This window comes from Tursiops truncatus, chromosome 2, assembly GCF_011762595.2.
Source record: "Tursiops truncatus isolate mTurTru1 chromosome 2, mTurTru1.mat.Y, whole genome shotgun sequence".
Classification (NCBI taxonomy): Eukaryota; Metazoa; Chordata; class Mammalia; order Artiodactyla; family Delphinidae; genus Tursiops; species Tursiops truncatus.
The window spans coordinates 125,562,989-125,582,007 of record NC_047035.1 but is presented as its reverse complement, the minus strand read 5'-3'; the positions used below and the strand labels follow the sequence as shown (position 1 = coordinate 125,582,007).

Sequence of the window (19,019 nt, the reverse complement as noted above, 5' to 3'; positions counted from 1 at the left end):
ATAATTAAACTGTCAAAGGACAAAGAGAGAATCTTGAAAGCAGCAAGAGAGAAGCAACACATCACAGACAAGAGATCCTCAGTAAATTACAAGCCTATTTCTAATCAGAAACCCTGGAGGCCAGAAGTCAGTGGGTTGATACATTCAAAGTTCTCAAAGAAAAAAAATCTATCAACTAAGAGTTCTATACCCAGCCAAAACTGTCATTCAAAAGTGAGGGAGAAATTAAGATATTCCCAGATAAGCAAAAGTTGAGGAAGTTTTTTACCATCAGACCTGCCCTAAAAGAAATGCTTCAAGTTCAAATGAAAGGACACTAGATGGTAACTTGAAGCCATATGAAGAATTAAAGCTCTCCAGTCAAGCAGCATGATGCTAAGCTTTATCAGAACCAGCTACTAGAGAGACCCTAGAGGAGGGACAGGCTTTGTCTCTGGTTCTGATATGTGACTTCTCCCTGTAGGGTCCTGTGGCCTGTGATGCATGCCACCTCCCTCTAGGCAGCTTCCGAGGGCAGCTTCTGAGCACACCAACACTTTGGGAAAATTCTCAGCCTGGTCTCACATGCAGTTTCTCCTTTGGACGGTTTTCCCTGACACCACTAAGTGTGACTTCCCAGAGATTTCCACCAGGGCAGCACCTCTGCAAACGTCTCCCTCATCCAGTGGGCCCTGGTTGTACCCTCTCCCACAAGTCCAAGGAATTTCAGCCCTGGGTGTGTGTGTGAGGGGGGCACCCTCATCCATATTTGTTCCTTCCTTGGGTGCCCTGCCTCAGACCTGAAGATAGGGGCTGCTTCCTGTATCTGCTCTTCCTGTGTCTCTAGAGTTCTTTACATCTTAGCAGCTAATTCCCCAATACTACAATCACCTGTTATAGCTAATGCTTTTTTACATTAAACTTTCCCTGTTCAAAAAAAAGACCAAAAGAGTTGATTTTTCTACTTTCCTTTGGGTCACTATTTTGAACAACATGGGAAAAGGGAGAAGCAATCCACAAGCAGCATGATTTTCTACCCAAATCATCCCAGTTTCAATATGTTGATCTGTGGCAGGACCCTGCACTCAGCCCACTCACTCCTTAAGATGGTGTCAATAACATAGGCCATCTGAGTGTTACCATGACACCAGTGAGGGCCTCCTGGGTATACACTGGTGCTGAGACCACAGAAAGAGGCCCCCTATACATGCCATAAAGAAGACGGAAAAGAGTCTTTGCAGGAGGAAGGCATGTCTGACAGGAAGGTCCACAAGTAGCTTATGAACAGGAGTTCTGGGGGAAGACTTGGAGGAGGGGCCAGCTTTACCAAGGAACCCACGCTAGGTGAGTGGACCAAGCTTGAGTTGTATGGACACAGGGCCTTCAGGAGATGCTGTGTTGGGGCTGCAAACACAGGCAGGAGAGATCACCCTCCCAAAGTCTGAGGAGCAGAGGGCTGGGGTTCTCACTTACCCTGAGTTATACAGTGTGGATAAAATACAAAGCACCTAGGAAGGCCAAAATAACAGAAACCAAGCTTGACATGGCTAAAATGAAGGATGGTTACCATAATAGGATTGGTGGTAGAATAGAGTCGTCTGTTTCTGAGAGCTAGATGTAGGTCCATGACTGACGCTCAGCCTTTCCCACAATGGCTGGAAGGGCTCCAAGGCTCCATGAGGACCCTTGGAAATGCAAGGGGAGGTGGCAGCATATTGAAATCTCATCCTTGAGGACATAGGTAAGAACAGAGACACTTTCACATTAACAGTGATCATACACTAATATGCCCAGAGGGCTTACACTCTGCCTGCTCTCCATAACCGTTACGTCATTAAGTCGGCACAAAGAATCAGAAGGGGGATCCTCACTGCACCCTTCAGATGAGGAAACCAAAGCTCCAATATGTTAAATGACGCACAGTGGGGAAGTGAGTGGTGGAGATAAGAAAGTGTGACTCACAAGTGCTCCTGGTTGCAGCAGGAGCAGGTTAGGGATGGGGGCTATCCACTGGCTCCTGTGAGGCGAGGAATGCCAGCCTCACCCACTGAGACAGGCATGGGGGGTGTGATGGACTTTCAAGATGCTTCTCCAATATCAATCCCCAATTTCTATTTGTACTCTATCAGGACTTTCTTAATATGAACAAATTACAGTTAGGGGAACCACTGTCAGAAACCAGTGTCAGAACAGTGTCAGAACCACTGTCAGAAACCAGAAACCAGTGCCTGCGCCAGTCAGGCACCACAGTAACCACCTGCATGAGTTATCTTACAACACGAGGTCCTGGTAAGGGATGTAGAACTAACAAGCTACCACCATCCAGAAGAATTCGGGAAAGGTCAGAAGGAGAGAGGAGATGCCATTCCATATGTCCTGCCAACCTCCCAGAATCCTTCTCGCTGGAATCCATCTTGGCTGAGCAATGCACGTGCCACCAGGAAGGACCCTGAGTCAGAATGATTGGCCAGAGACAACCCGGGAACTAATGCCATCACCCTAAAACCCAAGACTGCGAGCCACGTGGCAGAGCAGTCCTCCTGGGTTCTCTTACCCTGCTGCTCTCCGCCTGGGCACCCCTTCCCAATAAAGTCTCTTGCTTTGTCAACATGTGTGATTCCTCGGACAGTTCATTTCCGAGTGTTAGACAAGAGCCCACTTTTGGGCCCTGGAAGGGGTCCCCCTTCTTGCAACAGTAGGAGTTTAGACATAAACCCAAATGACTGGAACAGGCAGGTCACAGGAAAGGATATCCAAGTGGCAACTACAGACACAATCAGATGCTCAGCCTCACTGCTTATGAAAGAAACGCACAGGACAACCTCAACAAGATACCACTACACACCCACCAGAACGGTCAGAGTGGAAAAGACATACAGCACCGAGCACTGGGGAGGCTGGGGGCAGGTGGAAGCTTACTGCTGCTCAGGGCAAGGGGATGGCATGGCCACTCTGCAAACCAGGCCCTCACCCTGTCACACACGCACCAGGAGCCAACACGCACCTGCATGCATGCCCAGCACATGCGCTCCACCGTGATGAGCAGTGCTGTGCTGGGAGCCACATACTCAAGGGTAGGTGCCCTTTCTGCACATTACACCATCAGATAGATGTTTAAAACAAGGAAAAGCATAAGGTAGAGAGGCTGGGGGGAGAACCTGGAAAGCGGAGAGAAAATTCGGAGAGAAAGCCGAGTCCCTCTGAGCTCCTGTTGGGTAGGACCGGCTCCTGCCAGGTGGGTCCCAAGGGCCCCAGGCAGACCCAGCACAGTGCAGGGAAGCACGAAGGTCTGCTCAGATGATCAGCATCACAGACAGCAGGTCTGCCCTTTCCCTGGATGACAGGCAGCATTCAGGTGGAAGGAAGAGCAAGAGGCAGCTGAGCGGCAGCGCTTTTGGGTTTTTTGCTCTGCTCTATTGAATGAAGGTAGATCAGAAGATAAAGCCACCACAGTGGTTAAGATCCGCTCACCACCCAGAGACAGGGTGACTTCAGCGGTTCTGCCTCCTGTTCTTGCACCAAGAGCTCCGAGGAGCAAGCAGGGCACAGCCGCGGGATCAAAGTGCTGCAGGGCTACTAATGCCCCCGCAGGGCAGCCGCCATCCTAGTGTTAAGGCCTCCTCTGAAAAGCACCAAGTAACACATGGAACTTAGGCTCAAGTGCAGAAAACTGTGATTTTTAAAAACTATCCCTGTGAGTACCTGATACGTTAAAAGCACACGTATGGGGGTTTCACTGTGGAGGCAAAAAGCCATTACAGGAACATAACTTCACTCCCCAGGGTCTTGGGAGGAGGTGGGCTGCTTTCCTTCCTGATGCTCAGGGTGTGGACGCTGTGTGGTGACCCTAACGCACTCCTGCTTCTAAGATCCACTCACCTCCCCATCCTTCCTGTGCAGAGCTGGCTTTTCACACAAGATCAATGGAGCCTTTTCTCCCCACCCTACTCCCCAGCCATCCCCCAAACACAAGCCTCCTGATGGGGTACCAGAACTCACATTAGAGATGAACTCTCTGCATTGCAGTCTTTTGGCAAAATCTCCCACTGACAGCGACACAAATTATGTCAGGAAAGGACAAGCTTAGGAAGCTGGATTAAAAACACGGATGGTCCCCAAAGCCTTGATGTTAGTTGGCAAGAAATAAAAATTCCAATAGCTGTAAAGACCAAGACTAGAGAAAAAAATGGGGGGACTCTTTTGCCAGTATTTTGGACAGTGAATAAACCAGCTGCAGAAGATGGGAAAGGTGCCAGGAATATAAAGTGAAGGGGGTGGGGAGAGGGTGGTGGGAGAGTTCCAAGTAGGAGATGTACATAGCAGTGAGATTTGGACATTCTTGGGAAATCTCAAGGCAGTGAGCCTGGTGATTTAAGGAGTGAGCCGGGAGAGGACGTTGTTTTGGTCAGAGCTTGGCTTGGGGCCTCCATCAGCTGTGCTTTGTAACAATCACCACCTCAGGCCATTCTGCAAAAGCAGGCTGACAGCTACTGCCTGGACTTCAGCAAACCCTCTCTGCTCCTGCATCTCCCTGGGAGGGAACCAGGACTGCTGCAAAGCTGCCCCCCAAGGCCAGCCTCTTCTCTTCCCGTTCACCTGGGTGGTTCCATGAAGGTGAGAAACCTTGTAGAAAACTACAGGGGAAAAAGAGCCTGTTGCTTCAGAACAGGAAATGGAGCTACACTCTTATTGCAAAAGACTGGACCGACTACCAAGGCGTAACTATGATAGGAGCAAAAACATATTGTTTCTCTCACTTGGAATAAACAAAGCCAGATTATGTTTGGAGCTTGCTCTTGAGATGGCTCTGAGCACCTCTAGCTGTGAGCACAGCCTCACTGGGGCAGGGAAGGCACAGGTGAAGATGGCCCTCATGCCCAGGGGCACCTGGACCCCATTCCTGGCTGTTCACAGCTTGTGGGCCTCAGTGAGGCTAGATGGTGCAAGGGAAGGGGCCTACCTGGTGACCCACCTCCTTGGCATAATAATTCACAATAACCTTTGTGTTTTTTAAGGAAAGACAATATTAGATGTGTGTTTTGCAGCACTGGAAGATCAGAAAGTTTGCTTTTTCTCAGCAAGCATGCGCCTAGACAGTCAGGTGGTCAAGTACACATTACAGAGGGCTGGTCTGCTGTGGGCATGGAAGGAGGATGGGGCCCAACAGCTCAAAGGTCAGTGGGGGAGGACACAGTGAAAACAAGTGAGCAAATGCATATGAGTAATTATAAATCATTATAATACCTGTAACGTTAGGAAAGGGTGCAGAGAGAGCGTGTAGAGCAGGCACCCACCTCAGGCAGGGTGGTCAGGGGAGGAGACCTGTCTGAAGAGAAGACACAAAGAGGGCAAAGGAATCCTGGAAGAGGGAAAGGAGCACCGACCCAGGTCCGGAGGTTGGGGCGTTGTGTCTGACAACAGAAAGGAGGTGCAGTAGGTTGAATAGGGTGGTACCTTCCCTGCAAAGACAAACCCACCCAGAACCTGCAAATGTGACCTTAACTGGGAAAAGGGTCTTGCTAGATATCATCAGGATCTCATAATTATGAGATGAGATCATCCTGGATTAGGGTGGCCCCTAAACCCAATGGCCAGTGTCCTGAGAAGAGGTGGTGAGGAGAAGCACAGAGAAGACGTCCACATGAAGGCAGGGGCAGAGGCTAGAGTGGTAAGTCTATAGGGCAGAGAAGGCCGGCAGCCACCAAGGGCAAGGGGACAGGAGAGCAATGGATTCTCCTTCAGAGTTTCAGGAAGGAATCAATCCTGCTGACACCTTGACTTCAAACTCCTGGTTTCCAGAACTGTGAGAGGATAAATTTATATTGTTTTAAGACACCAAGGGACTTCCCTGGTGGTGCAGTGGTTAAGAATCCGCCTGCCAGCGCAGGGGACACAGGTTTGATCCCTGGTCTGGGAAGATCCCACATGCCGCAGAGCAACTAAGCCTGTGCGCCACACTACTGAGCCTGTTCTCTACAGCCCGCGAGCCACAAGTACTGAAGCCCGTGAGCTTAGAGCCCGTGCTCTGCAACAAGAGAAGCCACTGCAATGAGAAGCCAGCGCACCGCAATGAAGGGTAGCCCCCACTCACTGCAACTAGAGAAAGCCCACGCAAAGCAACGAAGACACAACACAGCCAAAAATAAATAAATAAAAAATAAAATAAATTTAAAAAAAAGACACCAAGTCCTGGTAATTTATTATGGCAGTCACAGGAAACTAATACAGGGGCCACGGTGAAGAGCATGGAGTTCATTCTAAATGCAGCGGGGAGTGAACAAAAGGGCTGAAGCAGGAAGAGGTATAATTGGCTTTACTGGTAAGTGGATGTCTCTGGCTTTCTGTGGAGAATGAATTTGGGGGCCGGGGGGATCATGTGGGAAGCAGGGAGGCTGATGCTGATCGTCCGAAAGGACACTGGAGCCTCGCCACTGGGTCCAAACCTGACCGGCCGTTGCCCAGCTGTGTGACCTGCAGCAAGTTACCTAACCTCCATATGATTCAATTTTTAACATGTGCAAAGGGGACAAAAAAGACGCCTCTCCCTTATGACAAATTTAGGTGATTTACTATGTGCAAATGTCTAGAAGGGAACCTGGCACCTAGACAGGGCCCTGCGTGCCCTGTTCTTATCATTATCAGAGATGGAGGAGGAAGAGAGGGGACAAGGGGCCATGCATGCACTCAGGGGCTTTGAACTCGACCTGTGCAACAGCTGGTGGTGCTATTTACTGAGGGGGATGTGGGCTGGGAGGGGAGTTTGGGGGAGGAGAGATCGCAGCTTAGGAACCATCAGGTTTGAGGTGTCCAGGAGAAAACCAAGGGCAGTTGGCGGGACTATGCCCCTATAGGGGGGTGGGGACTTTATCCAGTTTTGCTTATCTTAAGTGTACACCAAGCAGGGTCCCTGGCCCTGAGTTAGGGCCCTGTGCAGGTTTACTGAAGGCCACATGTTGAGAGGCATCTCCGAGGAGGGTGTTCTCTCTCGGGTCCTTCTCCAGTTGCCCTGCCCCACGGGGTGTTGCTGGAAGACTACCCTCCTGGAGGTGTGTCAGAGCCCACAACCACCTGATGTGCTGAGACCCATAAAACCCCTCAGCTGTCCACATGCGGTAGTCCTACAGATTCCCCATTCCTCAATGATAAGATGTAGGAAGGGGACAAGGAGAGATGAAGTTCATGACCGCCAGTTGGGGGCCACTTGATAAAGCAGAGGAATGGAAGAAGGTTTTTAAAACAACTTTGGGATTTCCAGAACAGCCTCTTTATGGGGCCAATGGGCCTGGAGGGGTGGGGTGAGGATGCAGCATGGGAAATCCCATGGCAGTACAGGCCAGGGTGGGGGGTATGTTCACTCAGCCCTCTGAACTCAGGGGTCTCTAGGAGCCTCCTCTCACAAAATGCCCCTGTGCCCAGAACAGAGAAAGCAGCTGGGGTGGGGACAATGGGCAGAGCCGAAGCATGGTTGCGGGGGTGGGTGCGCCTTAGCCGACGTCATCTTCACAAAACACAAAATCAGGTCCCATGAAAATTGTGCCTAACACATTTGCTCAGCATTGATAACATCTTATTCTTGCAAGGATGCCTTCATCTAAACACAATCCTATTGTTGACCATCTTGGGACACAGAGTCCTTCCAGAGGTATTTAAAGGGTCCGATATTCCCCTACTATGACATTTACTGGGTGTCACCTGACCTGGGATGAGGTATGTAATGTGCCAAAGGAGAGCAGTCCTTGGCCAGAGCACCTGAGCTCCAATCACAAACATGAAGCACCCATGACAGCCACAGCCTTTGCAAACTGTGCTCTGCACTTAACAAATCCTTTCTCCTCTGAGCCTCAAAACAGTGCTGCGAGGTAGGAGGTAGGGCATGTGGTCTTGCCCCTGTTCTTCTCCTGGTGCTAATATCAAGAGGGGCCGTGTGGTAAATACAGATCATGTACTTTACATGCATTCCCATGGATTTTTCCAATTTTTAGATGGATAGGAAGGTAACAGCTGCCTGTTGCTATAACAAGTGGCCCTGAGGGCTTCCCTGGTGGCGCAGTGGTTGGGAGACCGCCTGCCAATGCAGGGGACACGGGTTCGTGCCCCGGTCCAGGAAGATCCCACATGCCGTGGAGCGGCTAGGACTGTGAGCCATGGCCACTGAGCCTGCGCGTCTGGAGCCTGTGCTCCACAATGGGAGAGGCCACAGCAGTGAGAGGCCCGTGTACTGCAAAAAAAAAAAAAAAAAAAAGTGGCCCTGGGAGTTGAAGCCTTGTCTGTTCTGGCTTTGAAGCCTGGCTCTTCCTACTATACCATGCCAGCTCCCTGTAAAGGAGGAAGCTGAGGCCCAGAGAGAGAAGGGTCTTCCTTGAGGTCACACGACCAATAACCAACCAAACCAGGCCCAAATCTCCAAACCATGATTCCAAACCCAGAGCTCTCTTCTTTGGGCGAGAGGTGGAACTATTTTAACATCATCACAGAGAAATGGAAAAACTGAAGCCACTATTAACCTCTCACCACTTAGCTAAGTAGGTTTTCTAATCATCTACCCATCTATGATGGCAAATTTTATGTACCAACTTGACTGGCCATGGGATGCCGAGACTAAAAATTCTCCCTGGGGGTGTTTGTGAGGGTGTTTCCAGATGAGATTAGCATTTGGATTAGTGGACTCCTAGAGCAGTTGCCCTCCCCAGTGTGGGTGGGCATCACCCAATCCACTGAGGGCCTGATTAGAACAAAAGGCAGAAGGAGGCCTCACTGTTTGGGCTGCAATGTCTCCTCTCATCTTCTCCTGCCCTTGGACTGGGATTTACATCATGGGCTCCCCTGGTCCTCAGGCCTTCAGACTCAGACTGAATTATACCTGGGCCTTCAGCTTGCATGTGGCAGATCACGGAATTGCTCAGCCTCCATAACCATGTGAGCCAATAATAAATCATACGTATATGGCTATTGGTTCTGCCTCTCTGGAAAATCCTAATATACCACCTATGCTTTTAATTAAGAATTCACTTCTAAAAGATTAAATACCTACCTACTATCTGTCAGGCACTCTGCTGGGTGCTGGAGGGAAAAGTTTTAATAAGACAATACATAATGCCAATGCTTACAGCACTACCAGAAAATACAGTGTTCCTGACATTGACTAAACTGTGAGCGTAAGTTTTCCTTTAATCTGGAGGTTCTCAACCTTGGCTGGTCGTTGGAGTCGCCCAGAGAGATTTGGCACATCTGATTCCTCGGCCCCACCTGCAGAGTTTGTGATTTAATTGGTTTGGGATACACATTGGACATTAGAATTTTTAAATACAGGAGAGGTTTGCTAATTATTCATCAATACGATTTAATTGTAGATATAAACCATTTCCTTTCAGTCATAATTTATAACTTGCTCATTTTCAAAAATTAATGTGATGGCACACAAGATGTAAAACAGATAATTTAAAGAAATATTTAAAATGGGAAATTTCAAGAGAAAAGGAGAAAAAATAAACCTGTGATAAAGGAATTATTACAGTTAAGCATAAGATCTAGCCCTGAGTTTTTTGGAACAAATGTGTAGAGGTGAACAAGGATTATGGCATCATCATAGTCAATAAAAGGAAGCCTATGAGGAAACAAAACTAAAAAACTATTTTCTGTCAAACAGTTCTAACAGGACAGGTGAAAGATATTTGGATACAAAAGAGTGGAACCCACAAATGCTTTGCAACTTATCAACAGCCAGGCTGCTCCCAGATTAGCATAACCAATTTGAAGGTCAGCCTCACTTTTCCGAAGGTCTGCCAGCTTCCCTGGGATAACCCTTGTCTAAGGCAGCCAGGAAGCAGGCCGGGAGGGATTCTCTTCCAGCTGGATGAGAAACGGTTCTACCAGGGCCCACGCAAGGAAGGGTAGCCAGCTCCCCACAGGACTTACTGCATCTCTGTTACAGAGAGAGTTCTGTTTGAGCTGAGATGCCATCTGATGCACACAATGCCTGGCAACCTGAACCTTCGGTTCAAGTTCACTTTCCTTCAGCTCAAATCAACAGCGGGAGACAGACCCTGCTCTGCAAGGCAATGCGAGCTGCAGTTTGGAAACCCCGATCCACGCACCCTGGAGAAGGCTGGTCAGGGGGACTTACGGAGGGTTGTCGCATTTCCTCTGCCGGAAGCGGGCTCCCGTGCCACACGTGCGGCTGCACATGCTCCAGCTGCCCCACAGGCTCCAGTCTCCATCCACGTGCTCCGGGATGGGCGTCTTGTTCACACACTCCCCCGCGCGGCACCACTGAAACACAGCAGGGCAGCAAACCTGCTTACTCACTGAAAACTGAGATCCCCTCCATGTGAGAAAACACCACGCCTCCGAAACCCAATTTTTGTTAATTTACACAGAAGTAGACTATTTCGGGGTGTGTAAGTTTGCTAACTCTGGTGACATTGGTGACATTCCTTCCATATCCAACCTGACACTGCTATGGCTCTGGGGTTTGGATTTTGCCCTAAACTTCCACGTGAATGTGTTCAGTGGAGGTTCTCTAAATTCCCAGAAAAAGGATGAATTCACATGGCTCATGGAGAAACCTATCTTCTGCAAACTGTTTAATGTGAGTCTCTTTCTGAAAGGCAGTATTTCCTGGCTCTGTAGTTCTGAACTTCAGGGTTGGGATTGGTGCTTGGAGATGATACAGCTGGTGCCACGTGGGAGAACCTCGGCTCTTTCTGAGGATAAGAGAAAGCCAATCCTTGAAAATAATTTCCCAACGTGTGTGGCACAAACCCTGGGGCAGGAGATGTGACTTAATGGTCCTGATCACAGCAACTCTTTCAGTTCGTACACTAAGACTAGAGAGAAAGCCTTAGGCTGTGGCTGCTGGTCCTGAACACCTCTCCTAACACTTGCCAGTCTCTCCTGTTAATGAAGATCAGGCTGAAGACTGGCGCTCTTAACCGCTAGTATTGTTCTCATTAAAATCATCTTACGACAGCCTTTTCTGCACGGCAAGTGATCCTGTTTTTCCATTTACGGTCTACTGATATAAAAGTTTTAAGTAAATTCACTCATGTGACAAAAGGAGTTAATTTAATAAAAATATTGAATAAATGATTCCTGTATAAGAAAAACAGGAGAGAGCTGAACATATCCCTCTGTGCCTTAAGTGGGCTCCATGGAATTTCTGGGGTGGCCCGGGGGTGCTTCAGGGGCTCCTGAGTGCAGTGCGGACCACCTTTCAGAAGAGGTGCCAATGTGCAGGGGATATGGGGTTGCCTGCTGGGGGCAGTGAGAAGCTGGGTTACCTTGTCTGCCCCACACTCTGTGCCATCCAGGGGAGGGTCCAGTTTGGTTTTGCAGGATGTATCTCCTTCCACCAGGCACCACAGTCCAGCGCACATCAGATGCTGCTGACAAGGGAAGGAACGTGACTGCCGAGAACTCCGCACACAGGTCACAATGGGGCCGGAAGGTGGGACTCCCTGACCGGTTTGGATTTGGGATTTGAAACATGAGGGGAAGAAGGAGGGTCATGTATCTGGATATCAAAAAAAATAGATGCATCATTTCAACTAGTTCATTTAGCTCAACAAAATTCCATGCATTTACTCCTAGGAGGGCTCACCTCCTGGAGGTTGAGCTCAGCAGTTCCTGCACTAGCATCCGATGCAGGCTGGGGCCTGGGAGCCCTTAACAAGCAGATACATTCAATGTAGGAAGGTACAAAGCAGATTCCCACCGGTCCTACAGAGCGCATGGGAAAAGAACCTCAGCAACCAAGCCTCCTCAGGGCGGGCTCGCTCTGGAGCTGAGGCTGGTGCAGCTGCTATGCGGCCTCAGGAGTGAGAACCCAACAGGTGATGTAGGCTCAGGGCTGCCCTGGGGTTAAAGAGGCAAACTTCAATCCTCCCTGAGGTCACCTGCTTGCTAGCTCCGCTGAGCCACCTGTGATTTCTTATACTATTTCACCTAGAGAGTTTCTTACCATCCACGAATATACAATTAAAATAATTCTACTAAAACAAGAAAAAGCATTTAAAAACACAGACTCCCATTTTCCCATTTGTATTAATGGGAAACTTGGACATGGGTAAAGTACTCAGAATGAGACACTTTATCAAAATAACTGAAGCAGATATGGCTGGTGTCCTCCCCATCTGCCTCGGTCTCCCCTGCAGGACTCAGGGCAGACACCGTCCCCCCACATGTCCTGCTGCTTCCCTGATCTGCCTGTTAGAAGCTGTTCTCTGGCCACGGAGCAACCCTTAAACACAAGGGATGGGAGCTGGACACCCGTCCCTGGGTGGAATGGCTCTGAGGCAAGGTCCACACATCTGGCAAGGTCCCAGGGGTGGTCTGTTGTCCGCCCACCAGTGCACCTTGCTTGATCGCCCCTCATTTCCCTGCCCCCTCACAGTGTTTCCTGGGATCACTTCCCAGACAAACTCCTTGCACCCAAATCCTCGCCTTGTGGTCTAAAAATTGAGAACAGATGTACTTAAGGCTCTTTGAAAGATGCAGTGCTTCCAGGATGCCAGACCCAATCATGGCGACAATGCCTGAAGGCTCCATCCTCCAGGGCGCGGCCGTGGACCGGAGGGTACACCTCAGGCAGAGTCCCCACGTACAGCTCAGGGCAGTCCCTGCGGGGCTCGTGAGGGTGTGAGGACTCAGTATAGAGGCCGGCTGTTCCAAGTAATCGCGAACATCTGCGCAGAGGAGACGCGCAACTGTGCTGTCCAAAGTTGGAAAATGTTTAGATGTTGAAGGGACAGAAACAAAGGCGCAAAGGGAGGGAAAGCAGAACCGCAGGCTTGACAATGAGCTCAGAACAGCCCACAGCCCTTTTTCATTTTTCAAGTATGTCAGAGCTGCTCTGTGCCCCTAAAGAAGTTGATGAGTCGAGTGGAATTTTGCACATTTGGGTTCAGAAAAGCCTCCACATTCCCATTATTGTCCGCCTCTCAATGGAGTGGTAACAGGATGAGTGGCTGGAGCACAGCACCAGCTGGTCCCCATAAAGACCAACGGCACCTTGTTAAGTGTGTGATTTCATGCACTTTGACCTAAGAGCTCTTCCAGAGCATGGTGTCAGTGTGTGGACACGTATTCATGAGACAAGGCGGGCCCAGGAGGTGAATTTATGGGGTAGGAGTGTTTAGGATTAGGAGACCTAATTGCCCCTTAGGAGAGAGAGGAAGACAGTGGTGTGTGAGCTTTATAGACAGTGTTTTCTCGTAACTTTTCTAATCATCAAAGAAAAGGAGAATGAGGTCAGGCAAAGATTTCTTAAACAGAACAAAAAAAGTACTAGCCATAAAGGAAAAAAATTTATGAATTATACTATTTATTATACTATTATACTAATTATACTATTAATCATACTATTTAATATTAAATATTAAAATGAGCTGGAGTAGGGAAATGTTAAAATGAAGAACTTTTTTTTTTTTTGGCTGCGCTGGGTCTTCATTGCTGCGTGCAGGCTTTTCTCTGGCTGCGGCGAGCAGGGGCTACTCTTTGTTGCAGTGCGCAGGCTTCTCATCACGGTGGCTTCTCTCATAGTAGAGCACGGGGTCTAGGTGCGCAGGCTTCAGTAGTTGCAGCACACGGGCTCTGTAGTTTCGGCACACAGGCCCCAGAGTGAGCGGGCTTCATTAGTTGTGGCGCACGGGCTCAGTAGTTGCAGCTCGTGTGCTCTAGAGCACTGGCTCAGTAGTTGTGATGCACGGGCTTAGTTGCCCTGCGGTATGGGGGATCTTCCCGGACCAGGGATTTAACCCGTATCCCCTGCATTGGCAGGCGGATTCTTAACCACTGGACCACTAGGAAGTCCCAAAATGAAGGACTTCTGTTTATCAAAGACAACTGTAAGAAAGTGAGAGATGTTTGCAATGGGAGAGAGATTTGTAAGGCACAGAACCAACAAAGATTTGTATCCAGAATATATATAAAACAAACCCCTAAAACTCCTACTGATCAATCAAGAAAAAGACCCAATAGAAGAATGGGCAAAAGATTTGAACAAACATTTCACATAAAAGGATATATAAACATACAGGATGGCCAGAAAACATGAAAAGATGCTCAGTTTCATTAGTCATCAGAGAAAAGCAAATTAAAACCAACCAGCTAAAAAATAGAAACAAACAAACAAAACCAACCAGCTACCTCTTCACACTGACCAAAATGGCTAGAACGAAAGAGATGGAGAATACCAAGTGTCAGCAAGGATGTAAGAATACCAAGTGTCTCATAAACTGATGATGAGATTCTTAGTTCCACAACTTTGGAAAACTCTTTGACAGTACTTACTAAAGCTGAAGAAAAGCAATACCAGCAATTCCACTCCTAGGTTTGTATCAAACAGAAATGTGTGTGTACGTTCACCAAAAACATTGTCAAGAATGTTCACAGCCACAGTATTTGTATTAGTTCCCAAGATGGAAACAACCCAAGCACATACCAACAGCAGAACAGGTAAATTATAGTCTATTAGAACAATGGGATACTATACGACTCCATGTATATGAAGTTCAAAAATGAGTAAGAGAAAACTACAGTGTTGGAAGTCAGTTTAAAAACAGACGAGGATGAGCAGAAAAGGTGACTGTAAAGCTGTAGCCTCTGACCTCAGCTTGGCCACCAGCATTGCTCTGTGCGCCCAAGCCAAGCAACTGCCTTTCTGTGATTCATTTTCACAGCTGAACAAATGGGGTGGACCACACCAATGCTTGTCACTGTGATGACTTCTAGATGGATAGCTGGCATTCACGTCACGCTTTACAAAGGACAAAGTGCTCTGACGTCTGTCATCCTGAGGCTCATGAAAGCCCTGGGAGGCAGGGCTTTCTCTATTTTTTCCCACTTTTTGTTTTTTCTTTTTTTGAAGTAGATGAGTTTATTACTCATAGGTCCTGCAATAATTAGAGCAAGTCTTAAGGGCTCACTCAGGGAGGCCAAGGCAAGATGCAGGCAGAGAGAGTGGCAATACTTGGACTCATGCCTTTATTAGTGACCATAGGTGAAATTCTTTGGGTTTCCCCAGTTGAGTGTGTACTGTTAAATTAGAACCAAAATGTGCAGTATTTTCTTTCTTTTAAAAAATTTTTTTATTGGAGTATAGTTGATTTACAATGTTGTGTTAGTGTCAGGTGTACGGTAAAGTGAATCAGTTATACATATACATATAGCTACTCTTTTTCAGATTCTTTTCCCATATAGGTCATTACAGAGTACTGAGTAGCATTCCCTGTGCTATACAGTAGATCCTTATTAGTTACATATTTTATATATAGTAGTCTGTATATATCAATCCCAATCTCCCAATTTATCCACCCCCCTATCCCCCCCAGTAACCATAAGTTTATTTTCTACACCTTTGACTGTATTTCTGTTTTGTAAATAAGTTCACTTGTACCTTTTTTTTTTTAGATTCTACACATAAGCTATATCATATGATATTTGTCTTTCTCTGTCTGACTTCATTCAGTATGACAATCTCTAGGCCCATCCATGTTGCTGCAAATGGCATTATTTTGTTCATTTTTGTTGTTGTTGTGTTGGGTCTTCGTTGCTGCACGCGGGCTTTCTCTAGTTGTGTCGAGTGGGGGCTACTCTTTGTTGCAGTGCGCGGGCTTCTCATTGTGGTGGCTTCTCTTTGTTTCAGAGCACGGGCTCTAGGCGCGTGGGCTTCAGTAGTTGTGGCACACAGGCTTACTTGCTCCACGGCATGTGGGATCTTCCCGGAGCAGGGATCGAACCCGTGTCCCCTGCCTTGACAGGCAGATTCTTAACCACTGCGCCACCAGAGAAGTCCCTATTTTGTTCTTTTCATGGCTGAGTAATATTCCATTGTGTGTGTGTATATATATATATATATCTTCTTTATCCATTCCTCTGACAATGGACATTTAGGTTGCTTCCATGACTTGGCTATTGTAAAAGTCATGTGCTTGGCTAGTGCTGCAGTGAATATTGGGGTGCATGTATTTTTTCGAATTATGGTTTTCTCCGGATATATGACCTGGAGTGGGATTGCTGGATCATATGGTAGTTCTATATTTAGTTGTTTAAGGAATCTCCAGACTGTTCTCCATAATGGTTATACTAATTTACATTCCCACCAACAGTGTAGGAGGGTTCCCTTTTCTCCACACTCTCTTCAGCATTTATTGCTTGTAGATTTCTTAATGATGGCCATTCTGACCGGTGTGAGGTGATAACTCATTGTAGTTTTGATTTGCATTTCTCAAATAATAATAGTGATGTTGAGCATCTTTTCATGTACTTTTTGGCCATCTGTGTGTCTTCTTTGGAGAAATATCTATTTAGATCTTCTGCCCTTTTGATTGGGTTGTTTGTTTTTTTTGATATTGAGCTGCATGAGCTGTTTGTATATTTCCCACTTTTCCAACGAGGAGGCAGATGTTTGTGGACACCAAGGGCCCTGAGCTGAGTCAGAAACACAGGACTGGGAGTTTACTTATCAAGGTTCATATTCTGGTTCTTGACCCATGTGGTGCCTACGTAGGTGCATTCACTTTATAAAAACTGATCAAGCTCTAAACTTAGGGATTTATGTACTTTTCTGTATGCATGTTATAATTCAATAAAACTATTAAATAAGTAAATAAATGCTTAGACAGTGATGTAAGGTTATCTGGACTCAACTTATCACAAGGTAAAAGCAGGGAAATCAGAGCTTCACAAGGAAATATAAGGATAAAACATACGTGCAGGAAGTCATACCTCAAACAGGAGAAAGACTCTGCATGGTGAGCAGTCTCTGTAAGTTGGGACACACACACACACACACACACACCCCTCTCATAAGGAGAGTTTCTGATAGCCTGGAAGCAGCCCTCCTTCTCCCTGACGTGAACATCCTATAAATAGCTGGTCCAAGAGTAACTCAGAGGTGAACAATAGTAGAAAAGAAGCAGTACAGGATCTATACTAAGATACTGTAAATAAAAAAGGGAGAAAAAACAGGAGGGAGAAAGCAGATGAAGAATACTCATCAGACAATATGATCATGGAATGGCTAAAAATAATGTGCAAGCATAGTACTATTAATGTTTTAAAAACACAGTAATTGTGTCTTTTCTTTTGCATTTGCAAAAAGCTAATACACAAGAACTAAGGGAAAAGACAGTCATGTCAAAGGAGATAAAATATGAGCTATTAGAACTTGATCAAGAAATGTAACAGAAAATAAAATCAGATGACCAATGATAACTAAAGTGAAAGCAGCATAAAGAAAAGACACACTACTGAACACACAGGGAGGTACATGGAGTTGATGATTGAGAAAAAGTGAATACAATAAAAATAGAAATGAATAATTCAAAACAATTAAGAGGAAATGACAGATATGGAAGACACATAAAGGAGAGCTGACATAAGCATAAGTAGGAAGCAGGCAGGATGGACTTTCTCTATTTTTCCACTTTTCCAGTGAGGAGGCAGATGATTGTGGAGGTCAAGGACCCCAAGCCGGGTAAGAAGTATGGGACTCCTAAAGAAGAGAACTAAAGTAATGTAACAGGAGAGGTATTTGAATATAAATTCAAGACCTATCCTGAAATGAAAGAAGATCTCAGACTCAGATTGAAAAGCAAAGCTCTGTTCCAGGGAAAAAGACAAAGAATGATGAACACAGAGGCATGTCCCAATGAAGTTACTGGATCTCAGATAAAGCAAAAAGATATTTAAGGCAGCCAGCCCACCGCCCCCTCCCCCCCAAAAAGAGACCAGGTCACGGATGATGGGAAAAGATATTAAGCTACAAGCACATTTCTCTACAGCAGCATTCACTGCCAGAAGGCAGTAATGTTTAGAAAGATACAAGGAAACAAAATGTGACCCAGGAAGTTACTAGCAACTGAACTGTTGCTCAAGTATTTAGGTAACAGAAAAACATTTTTGAACATATAAAGAGTTAAATCCTCTTTTGGAGAAAATACTAAAGGATGAACTTCTGTCAACAAAGAAGTGGATGGAAAACTCATGATAAAAGGATTGGAAGTGAGCACTGATCAAAGCATCGAACAAAAACAATGGAGGGTTGAAGCTGGAGAACAGAATGCAGATGATACACCCCAGGTGAGGCAGAAATAATATTGATAAGAACAGCCTGGAAAAGAAGGTGCAGTGGGGTGGGGGCAATAGGAGATTGTCCATATATCCCAATTTTGTCATCTTTTCTAGCTGGGGGAGGAGAAAACATAACAGATAAACATAACTGAGACATAAGAAATTTTAAAGGTAAAATGTTAACCACTAAGAAAAAGAATAAAATTGAGTGGTGGAGGGAATGGAAAGGAAGGCTTGGAGGTGGAAATGCATTCATTTCATCATGTTCACGGAGTTAGGAAACAGTAGAACTCTAAAGAGAAGTGTGCCTGAGGCACTTTTGCTTCTGGCAAATGTCAGAATAGATACCCTGAGGGAGGCTGGGCTGCTCCTCCACTATACAAATAGTGAGGTGTTGTAATAAAACACAATTCTTATTGCTGAGCTCATCAGAAGTAAAAAGAACTATTCAAGGAAGCAAATACAAAATACACACATGGCTATATTTATACCTACTTACAAACATATTCCAATCTGTGCTAAGCACATACAAGGGGTGCATTTCCCTGAGGGCCAGCACTGATCTTGAAACTAGAGCTGGCAGAATAAGTTTTGGGCTGGTGGCAAGGTCACAAGCTCTACCTGAGACACCCAGATTAGACCAGGGAATCTGGAAGACTGTTTACCAGTCCTAGAAGGATTGGTGGCATCTCCTGGCTTTCATTGAGATAAATACAAATTCTCCCTGAAGAAAAGCAGTCACCACTCAGGCTCTCAGAATTTCATGGTTATCATCAATAAAATGTAAACTCACAATCAAGCATGGAAACATGAGTGACAGATGGCAGAAACAACAAGAAAAAGATTTAAATTCTCATAGTGTTTTGATAATAGACTTATCAGATACTGAATATACAATAACTCTATAAAATGTCTTAAAAAATAGAAGATGAGATCACATAAACAAGCTAGCAGCAAGATACTATTGA

At 46.4% G+C, this 19,019-nt stretch overlaps 1 protein-coding gene across 4 annotated transcripts in view; it reads right to left on the bottom strand.

Moving 5' to 3' along the window:
• Nucleotides 1-19,019, bottom strand: part of ADAMTS17 (ADAM metallopeptidase with thrombospondin type 1 motif 17) — a 355,712-nt gene that overhangs the window by 122,590 nt on the left and 214,103 nt on the right. For 3 of the 4 annotated variants that reach the window (XM_033852069.2, XM_033852070.2, XM_073801336.1), the window contains exons 11-12: nucleotides 11,259-11,363; nucleotides 10,103-10,248 (exon numbers count right to left, since the gene is read on the bottom strand). In XM_033852069.2, coding sequence (XP_033707960.1) covers nucleotides 10,103-10,248; nucleotides 11,259-11,363 — 251 coding nt within the window. The remainder of the gene's footprint in view (nucleotides 1-10,102; nucleotides 10,249-11,258; nucleotides 11,364-19,019) is intronic. The other variant, XM_019945892.3, reaches the window with a different exon arrangement.